The 21,184-nt window shown below is 35.7% G+C and overlaps 1 protein-coding gene across 6 annotated transcripts in view; it reads left to right on the top strand.

Annotated features, from left to right (window-relative positions):
- The first annotated feature begins 3,807 nt into the window (after positions 1-3,807).
- Positions 3,808-21,184, top strand: part of SLC4A10 (solute carrier family 4 member 10) — a 277,108-nt gene continuing 259,731 nt past the window's right edge. Inside the window, exon 1 of one of the 6 annotated variants that reach the window (XM_028508732.2) lies at positions 3,808-4,151. In XM_028508732.2, the coding sequence (XP_028364533.1) occupies positions 4,104-4,151 (48 nt within the window). In that variant the 5' untranslated portion in view covers positions 3,808-4,103. The remainder of the gene's footprint in view (positions 4,152-21,184) is intronic. The other 5 variants (XM_028508727.2, XR_003684369.2, XM_036023392.1 and 2 more) reach the window with 5 other exon arrangements.

Genomic DNA, 21,184 nt, shown 5'->3' with positions numbered 1-21,184 from the left:
AGAATCATGTTTATCAGGTTGGTGGCCAAGTACATCTGTAAAAGGAGTATGATCTGCCACCTTTAAATTCTAGTATTATACCATGAGGTTCCTTATTATATGCTAGATTTGGGAATGGGCATTCTTGCCTCTTTTCTTAGTGGTCAAATGCCATTTTTTAAATTAATCTTCACCCAAAGATATGTTTATTGATTTGAGAGAGAGAGAGAAAGGGGTAGAGAGAAATGGAAAGATCAATGTGAGTGAGAACTACTGATCATGCCCCAACCAGGGATCAAACCTGTAACTTAGGTATACACCATGACCAGGAATCGAACCCACAACCTTTTGGTCCATGGGATGACACTCCAACCAGTTGAACCACCTGGCCAGGGCAAATATCATCATTTTTGCAGCTGTCAGGAAAGATCATTTTTGTTATTTCTTTAGTTTGCCAAATTCTCTTAAACACTTTGGGAATGATAAGTCTGCCAAATCTAATATTGTTATATGCTATAATTTGTTCAGAACATTTGTACCAATCCCAGAGGACAGAAATACAAGAGGATGACAGATAAGTAAGTAATATAAATAGTGCTATGATACATTCACATATGTCATTTTTTGAACTATTAATCTTGATCTAGTATATTATCATCAACATAATATAATATGTTTCTGATCTTATTGCTTATCTAAAGTTCAGTACTTTTATACTAAAAAGGGTCAAAACAAAGGACTTTCACATCTAAGCCAGAAACCCAATACTACCAGGACTGAAAAGTGTTTTTTTGAAAAACGTGTTGACAATCACTTTTTGAATCCAATGTCTTCTTCAAATACAATTAATATTAGATGGCCTCTTCTCTAAGAAAAACATTATGTTAATGTGCATATCTTAACCCACGGGACTTAAGATAGCAAAAGGAGGTAGGAACCATGGGGACATTGGATCCATGCTAACTTGCATCCTTGGGGGATTAGTAAAAATCAAGGTCAGCAAGAGTCCCAGGATGCAGGACAAATCAAGGAAGAAAGCACACCATGGTAGCTGTGTTCCTTTCCAACTGGCTACCACATGGGCAGCTGGAGAGGAAGGTGGCTCTTCTGTTTAGTGCTTTCTGTAATTCCCCTGTTTGTATGGTTGGCTTCTGGCCGATCGCTACTTTTATTCATTCTTCAGAGAGGAAAATTCCACTTTGATTTTGCTGGGTACCACAGAAAGTAGCCTCAGTAGCACAGTGTCCCTTTCACATAGTAGGACTGTCTTAATGAAATCAGATTATTGACTCATTCCAGTGGGGTGTCTGGAACATTCAGCTACTTGGACAGATTCAGTCTTACAGTATTTAATGCTATATTTGAAATTATGGCTATCAAATTGTACTAATGAAATCTCAGGCTAAACAGAAACCCATTTTTAATCATCTGAGATCCAAGGAAACTTGACTGTAGTGGAAAGAGGTTTGGACTTGGAGGAATGGAAAAGTTACCTGGAAACATTTTTCAAAAAGTATATCTTAGCTACTACCTTTTCTAGCCTCCTCCAACAAGAATCCACCAGAACCTCCAAGACAGACATGTATAGCTGAAAAAGCTGTTCATTCCGTTTGGATTCCCTCTTCCTTAGCTTCTGTACCCTTCACCTCTGGAGTCTGGAAATCAGTGGAGAAGTTGATCTCCAAGGGTCTGTCTATGAAACTCTATGATTTTATTATTAAAAATTCTACTACCTGGTAATGCTTTTGTTCTCAGAAGTTATCAGTTCTATACTTACCTTCTTTATGGGACTTGTTTATTGTGTGGTCATATTCTCTGAGGTATGGGCCTTAATTCCAAAGTTTTTAGAGCTATAAGATAGAGGTAGTGAATTAAGTGAGGATCACTTTCTCTTTTTTCACTTTTTTTGTTTGTCGTTGCTAGGCTAGCATTCAACATCTTGGATGAGAGAGGAGATATCTTCAGAGGTTGCACATCTGCTGCTGAAACTCTGACTCAGTTCTATTACACTGGTAGAAATAGTAGCTCTAGCACATAGTAAGCGCTCAAGAAATTATTGTTCCAGCAAAGTACCTACATGGTTTAATAATACACATTGTAGGAAAATATTGATTAAAAGTAATTTAATGTATCACCTCATTTTTTTATTTTGACTCTTAGAATAAAGATTCAGACTTTTTCCTAGTTGCATTTAAATGTTTTTGGAACAAATATAAACTGGCTGACCTATGGCTTCTTAAAAGGTAAGTATAATCTTTTCAAAAAGTTATTTTTTTCTAATAAGTTGTTTATGCTTATCTGTTGATAGTCATTTGAGTGGGAAGGGAACGTTTATTCATCAGTCCATGGTAGAATGTCAAGTTGAGCCCCAATTTAGTAAATTACTTATCAGACATCTTTCTATTTAAGTCCTTGGAATCATCTCAATATGTTGTGCACAAAATTACCACTATATTACCACTAAATTACCACAAGTATATTAATTATTATGGTTAAAAAACAAGATGTTTTCTTATAAAAACAATTGAAGTTTATTATAAAGAATTGCTAAATGAAATAAGCCAGAGAAAGACAAATGCATATGATTTTACTTATATGTGGAACCTAATGAACAAAATAAATTAACAAACAAAAGAGAAATAGACTCATAGATACACAGAACAGACTGACAGCTGTCAGAGGGGAAGGGAATTGGTGGCTGGTGAAAAAGGTGACGGGATTAATCAAGGAAAAAAAAGAAACTCATAGAAATAAATAACGGTCTGGTGATTACAAAGGGAAAGAAGGCTGGGGGAAGATAGAAGAAGGTAATGGGGGGAATAAATGGTGATAGAAGGAGACTTAACTTGGGGTGGTAAACACACAATACAATGTACATACGATGTACTATAGCACTGTGTACCTGAAACTTATGTGAATTTATTAACCAAGATCACCCCAATAAATTCACTTAAAAAAGAAAATGAATTCTATCAAGAAGGAAAACAGATAAAAGTTACCTATAATTCTATCTGTGGTGAGCATTGTGGAAAATTTTGGTGTGTTGCTTGAAATAATTTAATATTCATCTATGTTGATAAAAGGTTTTTAAAATCTGGTGAAAATTTTCATATTTAAGGTAAACTATCTTAATAATTTTTAGGCATCATCTTTCAACCCCTTATCATTGGTAATAGTCCAGGGTCCAGTAATATGTGGACTTCATTACTTATAATATTCTAGATCCATAATCAATTTAGGAAATATATGTAGTCATTCAGCCACAATTGTCACATACTTTTCTGTATGAAAGAGGTGCCCTGACTCCTTTTCTTCCATGGATTAGGGAATCTCCTACCCCTCTATGGCTGAGAGTTTTAAGGCAAAAAGGGGTATATACTTGGGTTACTTTTGTCAGATTCATGATCTTTTCACAATGCTTTATTATTTTAATCATTGCTACTATCAAAATACTTCCTTTCCTTGTTGTTTTTTTGTTGGAAATTACAGAAAAACATGTTACATTTGTAATAGTGTGTAACTTACTTAAGTTTCTCAATTAAAATATTGAAAGTATCTGTCTGCCCAGTTCTTATTGAGACAAAAGTGATTTAAATGTCTGATTTCTTTGTTAGTGCATAGTTCAAGCTTACTAAAACATACCAATTTTGTTGTCATCTTATTTGTTTTTAAAGACCTCAGGTATTCAGAGTGGGACAACTAGTAAACCTTATTAACTTATCTTGTTTACAGGAATGAAGTGAATTGTCTCAAAGTATAAAAATCTGTCTGAGCTGGCTGGAATCGACCTTGGACTAGTCTATATAAGAACTCAGCATCTTAGGTGAGATTCATTAGACTTGCAGCACTGCAGGCTGTATGTTATACCAGTAGCCAGGTGTGGGCAGTGATACTGGGGTTGGGAGATCTCTCTCACTGGCCCAGGGATTCAAGGCATTCGGTGCAAAACCTGGCTAGCAGCCCAAGTGAGTAGGAGCCATGTGACTCTGGTGAGTTGGAGTGTGCAATTGCCTCCTGCTTCAGAGCTACCTGATCCGAATACTAAGCAGAGCGAGTGCCGGGCTGAGTGTAAGACACTGAAGACACTGCAGAGAAAGGTGCTTATTCCAGAGGCGTTGCAAAACATGGAGATTAAAGACCAGGGGGCCCAAATGGAGCCGCTGCTGCCTACGGTAAGAGACAACCTGCTGTCATGTAGATTTAACCGTGTTTGCTGCAAAAGCTGTCAGGCAAGCGATCTGTCAGCTAGGTGCAGCAGTGTACTTTTGGGGTGGTGGATAGCTCCCACGGCATATGGTCAGGGGTCTCCTCCCATCTCGGGTGACTGAAATGCATAACGCAAAGCACACGGTTTCCACCCCCCCTCAATATGGATGCACTGTGGTGATGAAATGTCTCATGTTTGCTGCTGTTTGAAGAGATGGCTAGGTTTTAGCAGCAGGGGCAGCTGTGTGTCTTCCCCTGCCTGTTACAGCCTATCTCTGTTTCTCAGGCTGTGCAGTGGTGTTTTAAGCCCCTTTAAAGAAGCCCCTTTTGTATCATATTTATTCGTGATAAATTTCCTTCTCATGCCTCATCCCCCTGACAGTGAGGTAAAGGAATCTGCTGCTGTTGCAGCTCCAGAGATTTAGTCTCTGCAGAAACCAGGGAAAAGGAGACCAGAAGGATTGTGTTTTGTGTGTTTGTGTATTCTGTCAGTCTTTCTCAAAGGGAAATGTGTCATGGTTCACATACAAAGAAGATATGCATTTTGGGGAAATAGGCACATGATTCATATTTGAATATCTCAAAGGTTCCTGAATTGTCATTTGGAATAAACCTGTTTATCTTTGGGTCTTTAAGCCTCCTGGATCCCTAGACCTAATTCTGGGATAAGTAGTTGATTTTTCTATCCTCTCCACAAAGCTTTCTGGCTGCCCCACAGACTTTGTAGATCCTGAGGCAACATCTTCTTTCTCACCCTGAAGCACCTGATGTTATTGTGTTCAAGGAAAAAGAAAAAGAAAAAAACCCAACAACATTTTCTCAATGCACCAGAGATGCCAAATGAAAGCTTCCAGCCATCTATCAGTGCTCACAGCTCAGAAATCTCCCTGCACCAAGCCAGGTGGAGGGACTGTTCTCAGCTTTCTGCTACTCAGGTGGGTGACCCACCTAGCAGATGAGGGACTGGCAGCAAGCTGTCCATTTTTTCTGAGTCTATTCCTAGGTTTTAAGCACACCTTTAAATCAAATAATACCTCATGGGCAGGGGGCAAATACTGGGCCACTGTATTTTTAGGGCCTTATCTTGTCTGCAGGCTCAAAATCTGCAAAAGATTTCAGTTTGCATCCTGGAATTGGCTTTGGCCACTGTGCATGCTCAGTTCTCTTCAGGACACCAGATTAGGGCAGGGAGGGAGCAGGGAGAGGGAAGAATGCAAGAATCACTGCTGAGATTGGAGCCTAAATAAGGGGTAGGGGCAGTGTCAGAGAAGGGGGGAGGTGGAAGGAAAGCATGCCAATTAGCCTGCCTGCTTAAAAGTGGAGATGTTTTTTTGCAGATCAGAGTGGAGTTATTTTACAAAATGAGAGTAAAAGGTCTTCCCAGTCTTGAATAGCTACATAAATTAGGATTCTGTGGATACTGAGAATAAAGCTTGTCAAGAATGTCAGGGAACTATTGTTCCCTGGATGATTGAGAGGAGCTATACACAGGAATTTGAGGATGCAGATTTATGGAAGATTAAAACGTAGGGGAAAAAAACCTGTTTTGGGGCTAGGGGGTTGGAAGTTGTCCTAGAAAAAGCAGTTTGAAGTCACTTTGATGTGGCATATGAGCTATCACTTTTGGGGAACAATTGAAGGGTTTGGGAGCAAGTGAGGATTAACTGGAGGAATTTAGAAGAGATTGATATTGTGGGCTGGGTGGTCAATCAGTTTGTGGCTTAAAAGAGCTGAGAAAATACAAGTTTGTCTAGGAAAGAAGGTCAACAAGTAGATGGAAATTTTTGAAGAGTGAAAAGTTTGCATTTTATGTGGATGATGGCCAGTACAGAATAGTTACATAGTTTCATGGCAAGAGAGGATCATGTTAGCAGTTCATTGCAAGAAAAATAAGCCAGAAAGGGTAGAAAGGAAGCTGAATTATTGGCCTACTTTTATATTTATATAGCATTTTCAACTTCTCTGAATGCTTTTGTGGCTTTTTTTTTTTTTTAGTTCTGAAATCCATCATGTTAAAGTGGATTTTACTATCTTAATTTTAAAGATGAGAAATTAAGACACGGAGAGTTTGAATATCATGTCTAAGATCACATAGTAAGGCAGCTAGGACTAGAATATAGTTCTTTTAAACCTAGTTCAGGAAAAAAGGCATTTATTTTTATATTAAATTATTAACCAGGCTTATTATAATCAGATTTTGGATTGGAGTTTTATTTTTGGAAGAGAAAGAAAAATAGTTTTGGGTTTTGTTTTAGAAAATTAGATGACTTTGCAAATAGTTATGAGAGAGGCAATATGGCAGAGCATTTAGAAACACAGCCTATAGGCCCCAGCGCTGCTGTGCACGTGCTGTGTGATGTGGGAGAGTGGTAAGCCTTAGTTTCTTTAACTGAGAAACAGAAAGAGACTAATGTGCATCTCTTGGGTTTTGTGATGAGTAAATGAAATAACTTACGTCAAATACCTGACATTTACTTGTAAGGGCTCAGTAATAGCCCCTTAGCCCCTGGAAATGTAGACACTGAGATGAATTCGACACTTCAGGTCTTATGAAGGGTGCTTGTCAGTACGACCTACTAGGAAAGAAAAGTGGGGCAACGCAGAACTGAAAAACGCTGTGCAGTGAAGGTGGAAGGTGGAATTTTTAGTTATAGCTATGGAATCTTTGCAGTATAGTTGGAAAACTAATCAGAAAGGCATTAAAAACCAGGATTAGATATGGACAGAAGCAGTCAGATATAGGTAGATGAAGTCAGAGAGAAGAAAAATCACAAGAATAGACGAACATGCCAAATGAGTGAATATATTAACTTTTTCGTTCAAGTGAAAGGGAGGAAAAGATTCTTTTTAAGCCTCCAAGGTTTACCTTCATTTAGTATATAAAGTGCATCTTAAGGGTGTGTGTGGAGGAGGCCCTGATGTGTTTCCTTTTTCTCTCAGTTCTTAGGCCTGATAATTTTCTTTCGTTGGACAAGGCATTGCTGCACTTTAGTCTGCCTAAGGGTTAGGAAATTCAACTCATGTAGGCCCAGAGTACAGCCTGGCTTTGTTTGATAGCACCTGAATGTTACGTTTGAAGCTATTACAAGCCATGTTCAGAAGAATTATTCACTTATTAAATGCTTACTATTGATCAAACATGTTCTTGGTGCTGGGGATGCAGCAAAGAACAGGATGGACGAAACCCTGTCCTTGTGTATCTCACAATCTAGCTCATCTAGAGATTGGGTTCAATTGAACTTTTTGAGACACTGCTGTTTTCTCCTCAAATATTTAATCACTGTTATAAGCTCTTTGAGATGGGCATATATGGAGAGTATATATATGTAGCAATCATGATGGTGATATCACTTTAGTAATAATGATTTTAATCATTAAAAGTGTGAAGCCAGGAATTTAGAATATTGCACATACTTCAAATTTTCTGTTGACATTCAGCATTGAATCTGCTTCTAAGAGTAACCTGGAATCTTTGAATTACCAGGCCATGGAAGAAGCTTCTAGGAAAGTGTTTTTATAACAAATATTTCTATCTTCTGCCATTTAATCTAAGGTGATATGTAGTTGGTCCATGTTGGGTCCCTTCTAAACTTCTGATGTTCTAAAGGGAACTTATATTTTTTAACTTGCTTTCAATTGAACTTACTCATAAAACTGCTTTGAGGTATGGAACTAAAGTAAAGATAACCTTTAAAAGGTAATTTGATAGTATAGGGTAGATGGTGGAATTTAGCACTTTTTAAATGCGAATTACAGGTTTTTAAATGACCCAATTTATTGAATCATTTTATTTGTGAAAAACAGTTGTGAAAAATCTTCTATGTTTGTAAATCAGGGAGAGGAGACTGGGACTAAAAGGACAAAGTAAAAAAAGAGCACATAGGTTGGCTAAGTATTGATATTTCTATTTTACTTGAAGTAAATTTAGATATACTATGAATTTAAAGAAAACACTCACTACACATGGTAATACATAGGAAGCAAAAAGCATTGTAAGAAATCAATTCTCATTTCCACTTGTATGACTTGAATTGTTACTCTGCAGTGGTGAGGGACTGTAAAAATGGAAGATGCACATACGATGCTAAGGTTGGTAATGAGTGATTGCACCTAAAGCCTTCAATGTTAAGTTTAAGATAAAAATATTGAGGTGAGATAAGGAAGTGGGATAGTTTTATGAGAGACGGTTAGAAAATATCTGGGCCAAGGTCTGGAACTCAAATAGTGTCAGAGAGCATGGGCAGAAAATTAATCATACTTCCAGTGCATCATTTCTTTTGAGCCTTGAAATGACAGTTACTTCAGAAGTAAAACTGGCACAATAGACTACAGAGCATTGTGTGATGTTTCAGGTGAATAAAGAAATGCGGGCACCACTCTCAACCCTTGTGTGTGGAAATTTTTCACTCTTCCCTTCTCTTGCCACATAGGATATATGAAGCTTGGTTATTTGGCTTTTTGTGGGGATACACTTTCAATGTATACAGTAAATATTAAGTGATATTTACTTTTAGGTAAAATAACTATAAATTTAAGTTCTATTATATACTCCCACTTAAAAGCTTTATTTCAGATACTTCTTGGAGTATGTTTCTCTTATTTAGAAAGAGGGAGTAATTAGTATACAATGCACCTATTTTGTGGAATCGTGTGTGCTTTGGTCGGAGAAGAACTGTAGAGGTCAGCTGGAGACTAGATTTTAGACTAACTCCTTAATTTACAAGTGATGAAACTGAATACCAAAAAGATAAGGACATGTATTTAATGGCATGCCACTAGTTAATGGCAGAGCTTAGAATAGAGCCCAAATCTTTTGATACCTAGTTCATCATTCTTTCTACTATTGTATAATTCCTATTCTAGCATGAACAGCTGAGTGCCAAATTAAAATGATGATGGTAATTAGATAATCTTTGTGCATTAATAGTGGATATTGTCTCAGGTTCACACTAAACACAAATATCTATAGTCTTCATGATGATCCTGAAAGCTTGCCAATGTTATGCAGTCTTACAGATAAAAATGTAGACTGGGGAGGGGGTGGTTTGGATAAGTGGTTCAGGTTCATATAGCTAATAAGTACTGAGCCAAGGTTTGAAAATATTGTAGGCAACTACAAAATAAAAAAGGCAATCTTATTATTAAATGGGCTTTCACTTCTACCTCTTCAAAAGTCAAAGTACTATGATAAGGTACTATAAAATATGAAGCACTGCCGGCTACATATTGTATAATTCCATTTATATGAAACATCCAGAATAGGCAAATCCTTAGAGACTAGAGTAGATTAATGGTTGTCAGGGCCTGAGTCATAGGAAGACTGCTAATAGCTATGGGGTTCCTTCTTGGTGTGATGAAAATATTCTGGAATTAGAAAGTAGTGATGGTTGTACAACATTGTGAATATACTAAAAACCACTGAATTATTATACACTGCAAAATGATGAATTTAATCTAAAATGCAAAAAAGTAAGTTATTGTTTATCCATTATCATTAACAGGGAGAAGTTGAAGATCTAAAAACAGTCTTTATATCAGTTATATTTATATAAATAAAGGGAAAGAAAATAAATCATGAGAATAAAAATCTTTCTCCCCCTCCCTTCCTCCTTCCCTCTCTCCCAGATAGTCTCTACCACTAAATGTATTTTCTTTTTTTTAAAAAATTATTTTATTGTTGTTCAAGTACAATTGTCTGTATTTACCCCCCAACACTCCCCCCCAACCACATCATCCCCCACCTCTCTTCCCTGCTTCCATGCCCCCCTTAGTGTGTCCATACATCCTTTATAGTTGTTCCTGAAACCCTCCCCCACTTCCCCACATTATCCCCTCCTCCCTCTCCTCTGATTACTGTCAGATTGTTCTAATTTCAATGTCTCTGGTTCTATTTTGGCTTGCTTATTGTTTTGTTGATTAGGTTCCACTTAAAGGGTGAGATCATATGGTATGCTTCACCACCTAGCTTATTTCACTTAGCATAATGCTCTCCAGTTCCAAAATGTATTTTCTTTGAGAAGATAATGTTGAGGGTTGGTCAGGTTTTAGCAAAACCGTTTGCAGACCTAGAGGTCTTTTGGAATATATCTTCAAAGCTGCATAAGAGAGTATATAGAATATAATATGTACAGAAAAGGAAGAGAACTGTTTAACTTGGGTCAATTGTATTTCTTCTCTCAAATCATTTTTCTGAATTTTCTCTTGATACACTTTAAACTTGAACATAAGGAACATCAGAACAACAAAACTTCTAAGAAAAAACCCCCCTCACTTTGTGTTACCAACATTGTCTTAAGGTTGTTGTTGGTCTAGCCTCACAAAATGTTATGTTACTCTATGGTAAGTCAAACTCCAAAGAACTTTTATACTGATTTTATAGTATGTTTCTGACAAGATCTTATGATGCTTAAGATTTTTTATATGTCATAATATATATACATATATACATAAATGACTTATATATCATAAAATTATCCCATTGTAAGTGTACAATTCAATGATTTTCAGTAAATTTACAGAGCTGTGTGACCATCACTACAATCCGTTTTAGAACAGTCCATTGTTCCTCAAAAGTTTTCTCTGGCCCAGTTAACACTTAACTCCAGCCCTAAGCAATGATTGATCTACTTTCTACTGATGTGCTTTTTGTCTCTATAAATTTGCCTTTTCTGAACATTTCATGTAAATGAAATTATACAGTAGGCAGTGTTTTGTACCTGGCTTCATTCACTTAAGTGAACTATTTTGAGGTCCATCCATATTGTGATGTGTATTAGAAGTTTGTTCTTTTTTATTGCTGGAAGGTATTACATTGTGTGCATGTCTGACATTTTGTTTTCTGGATAGTCTAAGGTCATTTATATAGTTTCTAACTTTTAGCTATTACAAATAATGCTGCTGTAGATTCTCATGTATATGTCTCCATGTGCACATTTATTTACATTACTTTTGGATAGAATTTTACAAGTGGAATTGCTGGACCACATAGTAAGTTTATATTTAATGTTAAAGAAATTGCCAGATTCTTTCAATGAGCTTGTGTCATTTACATGTGCCATTTGGTATGGATCAGTTGTACCAGTAATATAAGGGTTTTGATTTCTTCACATTTTTGCCAGCACTCAGTATTGTCTGTCTCTTTGAATAGCTGTTCTAATGAGTGTGCTTTTGTGATTTTGATTTGCATTTTCATAGTAAGTAATTATCTTAGTCCATTTGGATTGTTGTAACAAAAAACCACAGACTGTGTGGTTTGTTAACAACAGAAATTGATTTTTCACAGTTCTGGAAACTAGAAAGTCCAAGATCAAGCAGTAGCAGATTGGGTATCTAGCGTGAGCCTGTTCCTGGTTAATAGATGGCCATCTTTCGGCTGTGTTCTTACAGAGCAGAGGGAGAAGGGAGCTCCAGGGGGGCCTCCCTTATAAGGATTCTAATCCTTTGTAAAAGACTTAACCTCCTCCTAATATCCCATCTTCTAATATCCCACATTGAGGATTGGGTTTTTAACATAAGGCTTTTCAGGGAACACAATCATTCAATCTATAGCACTAATGTTGAATATCTTTTCTTGTGCTTATTAGGCATTTGTATATCTTCCTCAATGAAATGTCTGTTAATATTTTTCACCCATTTTTCAAATTGTAAGAGTTATGAAAAATATACTTTGGATTCAAGTTTCTTGTTAGAAATATGATTTTGCAAGTATTTTCTCACTTTATGGCCTTTAACTTGAACACAAATTTTTTAATTTTTATAAAGTACAACTTATAATTTTTTTATTGTTGACTATGCTTTTGGTGTTAAATCTGAGAACTCTGCCTGAGAAATAATGGTCACAAAAGTTTTCAATTTTTCCCCCAGAAGTTTTGTAATGAGCTTTTATGTGTAGATCAATGATAAATATTTTGAGTTAATTTTTGTATACAGTATGAGGTAAGAGTCTAAGGGTTTTTTGTTTGTTTGTGCATGTAGGTATCCAGTTGCCCTGGCACAGTTTGTTGAAAAGGCCAACTTTCTTTATTAAATTTTCTTTGCAGCTTTGTTGAAATTAAATTGACATAACTATAAGATTATTTCATCTGGGCTGTGAAGTTGATCTGTTTGTGTACCCTTGCCCTAATACCACACTATCTTGATTATTGAGGATATATAGTAAAATTTGAAATCAGTAGTATAAGTCCTTCAACTTTGTTATTCTTTTTCAAAATTGTTTTGGCTTATTCGATGTTCTTTGTATTTTCATACAAATTTTAGGATCTGCTAGTTGATTCCTACAAAAAAATCTGCAAGGATTTTGATAGAGATTGCTTTGGAGTTATAGATCAATTTGGGGAGAATTGCCCTTTGACAATATTAAGTATTCCAAAACATGTACATGGACCCTCCATGTTTTTACAGGTTTCATTTCTTATGACAATATTTTGTAGTTTTATTTGTTTTAGTGAGGACTTCTTTGCACTATATCAAGGTTGACATGAAAAATCCTGAAGTGCCATTTGTGTAAAAGTTCCTATATTAAGCTTGGGCTCAATTCCAAATAGTTCAGGACTCCAGAGTCTTCTCCAAGGGTGAGAATAGAGATTAATCTGTGTAGCATCCAGCAAACGTGAGAACAAATATCGGAGACTTTCAGGGTATCAAAGATGTTACTTTATTGGCCAAGTTTAACCTGTGCAGGGTTAAACTCTCAAAGTGTCCAGTGACACAGTGCCCACAAGGAGCTGCAAACGAGAGATGCGCCGAGCGCTTACAACTACGTTCTTATATAGGGGCGGGCAAGCAAGCGTTATACAGAAGCAGACATGGCAGTTAGCAATTCGCTTACAAAGACCGTGCGGGAATTTCAAACCAAGCATTCTTGCATAAGGCAGGAAGGCAGGCTGTTTGTTCATTAACCTAGTAATCTCCTGGCTCTAGCTAGCTAGTTTTCTATTTTCTCATTAAAAACTACAAAGCATTGCTTATCTAGCCTATCCAGGGGAGAGCGTCTGCTAGACACGGGATGTTTGCTTAACTGCACTGTGTCTCCCTTATCATTTCCTTTTAGCTACAATGTGGTTCTTGTCTATTAGAGGAAATTTAGTTCTTAATTTCCTTATTCCCAACAATCTGCTGACTCAGTAGGATAGAGTAAGAATGTATTATAGACAAGGACTCTGTATAGTATTGATTTAGTGATAGTCTTTATGTCAGTATTATTAAGACTTGCTCATTCATCATGAAAATAATGCTCTGAGGATCTTAAGCAAGTTTTTAAAGAAGAATTTTCATTGTATTGAAGGTGTTACGTTGCTGGAATGCCTCTAACATTGATTTGTGCCCCTGCTTCTTGCTTATTCTGAGAAACCAAAATTATTTAGAGAGAGCTATTGCTTCCTAATGACTATTTTTTCCTTTTTGACTAATGAGGCTTTGATATCAAAGATGATAACCTGGTCAAATTCCAGAAAGCAAGTGCCAGAGAAAGTAGTTAAGTACACAGTAACTACTGAATTGAGTCAAAACATAGTTCTGCTTATGAAGCACATTTCATTAATGTTAGATTCATACTGCTTCTTTTTTAAATGTAGTGATTTTCTGTTGATATTTAAACTGCTCTGGAAATAAGCTACCAAAACAATTCTGATTCACTCACAAATAACAATGTAGTTAAAAAAATGGAGTAAACAAGTATATATCAAGTAATACACCTAAATAAAGTATAATGAAACTTGTTATTCGAGTACACGCCATGTAATTTGTGTTTTATTAACAAATAATTTAATGATATAAATGTCTGTCAAAAAATCTGGTATTATATATTTTTGAAGAACACTTCCAGTAGATATAAAAATTTAGTATTTTTTTGTCCTAAAGAAAGGATTATTGAAAGCCTTAAACTCAAGGAACACCTGCCTCCAAATCTTTAGGAGGGCTTATTAAAAATGCAAGTTCTGGACCTTACTCAAGCTTATTGGCTTAGAATATCAAGGGGGTGGTACCAATATACAAACCACTTAAAGAATTCTCTAGGTGATTCTTATTTACCATGCCATAATGTTAACATCTTACATAACCATAGTTCATTATAAAAACTAGGAAATTAACATTGATATCATTCTATTAATTAAGCCACACTATTTATTGGGATATCACCAGTATCACTAATGTCTTCTTTCTGTTCTGGAATACCATTTGTGTTTGGATGTCATGTCTCTCTAATCATCCCCAATTTAAGAGTCACTCAGTCTTTCCTTATTTCTCATGACCTTGACACTCTTGAAATGTACAGGTTAGTTTTCTTGTGGATCATCTCTCAACTTTTGTTCTCAAAATTAGGTTGAGGTTATGCCTTTTTCTTTGTCAAGAATACCACTGGAGATATGTTTCCTTCTTAGTGCATCATATCACTGAATAGGTAATGTCTTATTTCTGGGACACTAACCTCGATTATGGAGGTGTCTGCCTGGTTTTCCATTGTAGAGTTAAACATTTCCCTTTTGTAATAATGAATCTGAATATTTTGGGAGAGATACTTTGAAACTATACAAATATCCTATTTCTCCTCAAACTAATGTTAGCATTTAGCAGTGAATATTTTCTGCATATTACCTATTTTTTTACAGTGGTGCTGTGGTGTTTGCCTAATGGTGATTTTCGATTTCTCTCCCTTTTTCTGCAGTTAGAAATTAGAATTTTTTTCCTAGGGGAGAGCTGTCACTTCTCCATTTGTTTACTTACTTATTCAATTGCTTATTTTGTTATGGACTCAGAGAGATTTATTTTATTATATGGACCATACTCCAATACTCTCAGTATTTATTTTGTTGCACACATGATTTCATCTTTGGACATTAGGAGCTCTTTCAACCGGCTCTCATCCTTTCAATGTGCTCCCATGTTTTGGAGCATTTTCTTAATATCTGGCACCACAAGATTTTCCAGGATCATCTTGCATTTTCCCTGTCTCAGCCATGGAATCAATCATTTCTTCAGGGAGCTACTAGGCTAATTTTTGAGGCTATTTATAAATATTGCCAAAATTCCTTCCAGAAAGTTTGTAGAACCAGTTTTCATTTCCAGTAAAAGCTTTACTGGTACTTTAAAACTTTGACAATTGGCCTGGTAAACATTTTCCTAACACTTCCTTTTGTATTGCATTTCCAACTTTGCCTGCTATTAGATAGCTTTGTTCTATGAAGCAGTTTATTGTTTTAAATACAGTTCAGAAGAAACGTTGAACTATTTGAAAAATTTCTCAGTTTTGTTCACCATACTCAAGGTATTGGTGAAATGCCCCTTACCTCTTAAGACAGTTACTAACTTATCTCTTTTATTGGCTTCCTTACACAGTGAAGGTATGAATCTCTAGCCCTACTGATACAGTCTGTACTAGATACTATTTTAGCCATGAAAAATTTCATTCTTTGAATGAATGAAATGGTTTCTCTGCTTCCTAAAAAACCATAGACATTCTTTTAAAAAATTTGTTTTAAATGAAGGAGGGAGAGATCCAGTTAAGAGATGTTTCAGGGTCTTGTCTTTTTCTTTGGGTTTACAGTTTATTAGTCTATGAGAGACTGGATACAGGCACTCAGATTTGATTTTTGTATTAAGATGATTCTTATGTATAGCACTTTCCTCTTCATTACTCCTTACGGAGAGATTCTCATTCTTATTTGAAACATCTGTGACCTTTCGTATTATCAAAACCATGTTAAAGTACCTGAAGATCCTGGTAGATGACAAACCTGACAAAAGTAAAATTTCCAGATCTTCCTATATGTTGTCACTTAAATAAAACATGATGATTTGGACCCTGCTCATAATTCTCTGAGTTAATAATTCTTTTTATCTTTATGTGATATCAAAAAATAATTAGTTCTTTAGAAATGACATTAGGACTAATTTATTTTAAATAAAATAATTTAGTAGCTGCAATTGTTTTACATTTGTCTTCACATTGTGAGTAAGGTAGTACTTTCTTTTTATATCTTTAACATAAATATCCACTATAAATGGTTATAATAAAAGGTAAACAACAGCAAATCTAAACATTAAGCCTCTTAGCCTGATATTAGAAGCTGTTTAGAGACTAGTGCCAGTCTAACAGAAAGAGTTGGAATCTCCAGTACAGACTTTTTCTGCAGCATAAGGTAATATAATATTTTGCCAAGTCTTTGTAAGGACAAACTAAAGAAACTTAATTTTGGTGAACTTAATATCAACTTTGTCCATTAAGAAATCCATGAAATTTTCTTACAATTTGAGAAATTCTAACCATAGTGTATAAAGGGACCCCCCCCCCCAAAAAAAAAAAAAACCACCAGAATTATCTTCTGGAAGGCAGGCCCCTTGTAGTACACGCTTCCCCTGTTAGGTGAGTGTTCTAGGAACCTATCTGTATCAGTGTACCAGCTGGCATTGCTGTGAGAGGCTGCTTTTAGTGTCAGTGAATTTTTTAAAGACTATTTCAATGTGTTTGCCTGTTCATGATGGGTGATTTACAAGCACACCTGCCCACATTGCACTCAGTGTAATTCAGCAGTTTTTTTTTTTTTTTTTTTTTTACCAAAAATGGCATGACCCCTGTGATCCACCCTCCCTATTTCCCCAGTCTTGCCCCTATCAACATTTTTTTGTTGTTGTGTCTGGGATGAAAGAAGTCCTCAAAGGGAAGTATTTTGTTGATGTGGAAGAGGTGAAACAGAAAGTGGCAGAAGCACTAAAAACCATCAAAATAGATGAGTTCAACAACTGTTTTGAGCAGTGGAAAAATGTCTCATAGGTGTGTTGCATCAAATTGAGAGTATTTTGAAGGTGACTAAAGTTTAACCATGTAAGAATGAATGCACAATTAAAAAAAAATAAATTCTGGGTTTTTGGGTCCCCTCTAGTATTCATTTAAATCATACTGAGTCAGCCCTGGCCAGTGGCTTGGTTGGTGGGAGCATTTCCCTGTACAACAAAAGGTTGTAGATTGATCCCTGGCCATGGCACTTGCCTAAGTTGTAGGTTTTATCCCTGGTTGGGGCATGCATGGGAGGCAAATGATCAATATTTCTCTCTCACATAGATGTTTTTCTCTCTCCCTGTCTTTCTCAAATCAATGAACATATCCCCCAGTGAGGATAAAAAACCACCAAACATACTGAATAAGCCTTGAAACCAGCTTTAAATAGATTACAAGTTCACTTGTTCCTTTTAATGATTTTAGAACATTATTCCACTTCCTTCCATACATAGTTCTTACCTTTACCATCTCTCTTAGGTATACAATTTGGTATTCCTAGTCTTTCTCGTCTTACCTAAACTGATTTCTCCTGTCTTTGCATATGGTAGCATGGTCTGGGCTATGACAATGAAAGGGGCATATATATATATATATATATATATATATATATATATTTATTTATTTATTTATCTTTGTTCCTGGATATTGATATATCTCAATGCAAAATATCTAGTTAGTTCAATATGTGTCTTGATTTCAGATAGACCAAGTATTTTAGAATGAATTCTATCACCTAACTTTCATGGTTACATTGAAACTTTTGACATTGGAATAAGTTTTTCTTGGAAAAATATACTTTACTGATATTTTTCTTGGTTCAGAAAAATATCTTGAAGAGGGAAAGGAAAGGCTTTGAAGTTTATTTAAACTAGGATTGTTCTATAAAAATGTAATTTGATGATTGTGTTTCAATAACTCATATACAGTTACATTTATTTTAAAAAATACCTGCCTAGTTAGAAAACAGGGAGCAAGAATGCTTGACAAAATTTAATTGAACACAAACATTAATACATGAATGGTTCATAGTTTTAGATAAATCTAGAAATGTTAATTAATTTGTCTACATTAATTACAGGTAAGAACAGAGGGATAAAGACATAACTTTACTGTCTTTTAAGAAATCCATCAAGGACTCCACCCACTCAGGGAGGCAGTGTACACTGTCCCAATTCTGGGTTGAAGAAACGTTGGCACCGCTTCGATGGTGATGCCTTCATGCGGATGCTCCCTGATAAAGGGAGAGTAAGATTGGTGCGAGTAAATAGGACTCAAAGATAATTCAGAATCTCTCTTTAATTTAATAGTTTGTGTGTGTGGTGTTCTTTTTATGAGACAGCTAGTCATGTGGGGCCACAAGAGGAGACACAGGAGAGGATGGAAAAAACAACATTCATTGGTCATCCCTATCAACCATTCGTCAAGAAAATGCAAACTAAACAGAATAAAACTTACTTCCTAAAATATTTTGGGACTTTTTGAACTACAATTTGACATGACAATAGACTAAAATAAGATAAAAATAAATGGATCTTAATTAATAGAATGCTTCATGATAAGTAATTAGGTATCAGAAAGTTAGAGACTATTTGATTTTCCAGATTAGTAATTTAATAATCAGAAGCAGTTGAGGAGGACATTACCCTTTGTGAAATAAACTAGACACAGAAGGACAAATACTGCATAATCTCACATAAGGAACCTAAATAGCCAAACACATAGCAGCAGGGAGTAGGAGAGCAGTTGCCAGGGGATGGAGAGAGGAGAACATTGGGACCATTGGTCAAAGGGTACAGAATTTCAGTTATGCAAAATAACCATATTCTGGAGGCCCACTGTAAACAAAAGTTAACAGAAAAAAATATAAAAATAATAATGTGAGAATACTTCCATACAAAATACTTGTCAATATTAATAAAATATTGATATTGTTATGTCAGTCAGGTATTGATAAATATATCAGGTAAAATTATGTTTGTGTCTGGGATAATACGATTATATAGTCATCCCTTGCTATATCGCGGTTCACTTATTGTGGCTTCACTGTATCGTGGGTTTTTTTTTAAATGGGTGTTTTAAAACCTGCGATACAGTGAAGCTTCAATAAGTGAACCTTGATATAGTTGAGGGAGACTGTATAGTTCACTGGAAGTACCCATATAGAATTTTATATGTTGTTAAATTATGAGGTTAAGAGTGTAGAAAGTGTTTAAGCGCATATGAAGTGTTTTAAAGAGTGTGGGAAAGGTTAATAAGAGAGTGGGAGAGGTTTGTAGGAGTGTGGAAAGGAGTTATAAAGCCTTACAATATATATAAATAATAAACAATAAATATAATGCTTGCTACTTTGTGGATTTTCACCTATTGTGGGGGTCTCTGGAATGTAACTCCCCATGACAGGGGAGGGACAACTGTAATAGACACTGCAAAATAATGAGGTTAAGACAGATTATTAATAAATGATGGTAGTACACATGGATATTTTGGAAATTAAGTTAGACTCATTTCTACCTACTTCATGGTATATTCCAGATTGAACATGGTAGAAACACATGTGGCAATCTATGTTTTCTTTGGACTATAAAACTATATTTAAGCACTAAGGAAACTGAAGAAATAAAGATCTCTATATCATGTATATTTTATCAGTCTGTCTATTGAATCAATTGAGAATTGGAAGGGAATTCTTTGTTCCTGAAAGTAGAATTTTGTTCTATGTTCTTTTATAAAATGGTCAGTTGGGTGTGGCCACAAGCGGAAGCATAGAAGAGGTTCAGGAAAACCATGTTTAGTACACTCATAGGTCCTAGAGAGGGAGTTGCTGCATTCCTGCAGGGCCAAGGGAAAATGCCAGGGTTTGGGGCCAAGGGGAAATGCCAGGGTTTGGGTAGGTGGCAGAAAACAGGAGGAAGAGTTTAGGCCAGACCCTTTACTGGGGTTTCCACAGGGAAGGCAAAACAGGGTAAATAATTTGGAATTGTTCAGTTTGAATAATTTTGGTTTTGGGTTATAAGGGTGTTATCTAGTTGCTAGGTAGTAGGCCCTGGGATGATTTAGGGCAGTGGAAATATTGACTTGATTGTGTGACTTAGAGAAGGAAGTTGGGGATATAGATTAAGGGTTGGTTGGTTTGCATATCAAAGGCATGTGTTGTGGGAAAGTTGTTAATCATCTTTATGATTTAGCTAGCTTTGGTAGGCTCAGTCTCTCCCTGAGTCTGTAAGGTCTCAAATGCTAGAGCATCAATAATACAGACCATAAGAAAACATAGTACTGTAAATGGCCTGATAATAAATGGATGCCAGATAGACAAATATGGAATCTAAGAAAACAGAACAAATGGATATCCTATTTAATCAATAAATTTACTTTAAAAAGGAGATAAAATAGAGTACCCGTCAGGCCATGTGTGACCATCTCACTTTATCAACATCCATGTTTAAGAAGGATTTGGGGAATTCCCAGTAACTTTCTCCCTTTTGGTTTTATATGCTCCCATAAAACTGTGGACTTTGGTAGAAGTTTTATTAAAAATTTAATATATATCAGTAATATTCTTATACTACCCAATTTCTTATAAACACATTTTCCCAAAGCTCATATATATTAGCTTATTAACATAGAAACTTAATAGATAGGCATAGGGAAGGCCACATATAATTCTCATTAGCCTCACCCTGATTTTGTTCCCCGGCCTTTCACAAGTGGGTTAGTGACAATTTTATTTTGGCCTCACTTTCTAATTACATATTCCTTCTGATAAGCTATGACAGTGGTTTTATATTATGTGAATAAAGAGACAAGAGTTCACCTTTGGTTATTTTGGATGAAACCTGCACAAGGCAACACATTGTATTGTTTGGACTTAGTTATATTTTCAAGAAGCTAAGATTTTTTCAAAATGTAATATTCCCAAAGAATTTAGTGTTGGCTGAACATTTAAATGGAAAACCAATTAAAGAAATTGTACATAAATCTGAGAGCTAGTTAAGATAAAGACCAATGCATGTTTATAAAATGCTGATAATGTGTAGAAACTTTTACAATATTGTTCATTTTTATCACCTGAATTAAATACTAAACTCTCTTTATTACTAGTAAACATTTATGTATAGATGAGGGAAAGGAAATAGCTTAAGGAAAAAGTGGTGATTCCATATAGACTTCTATTAATGCACATGACTATTCTATGAATTAAATCAGGCTTTAAAAATTTTTTGACAG

The sequence above is a fragment of the Phyllostomus discolor genome, chromosome 4, assembly GCF_004126475.2.
Source record: "Phyllostomus discolor isolate MPI-MPIP mPhyDis1 chromosome 4, mPhyDis1.pri.v3, whole genome shotgun sequence".
Classification (NCBI taxonomy): domain Eukaryota; kingdom Metazoa; phylum Chordata; class Mammalia; order Chiroptera; family Phyllostomidae; genus Phyllostomus; species Phyllostomus discolor.
The sequence above is the reverse complement of the archived record's forward strand: the minus strand, read 5'-3'. Positions and strand labels throughout refer to the sequence as shown.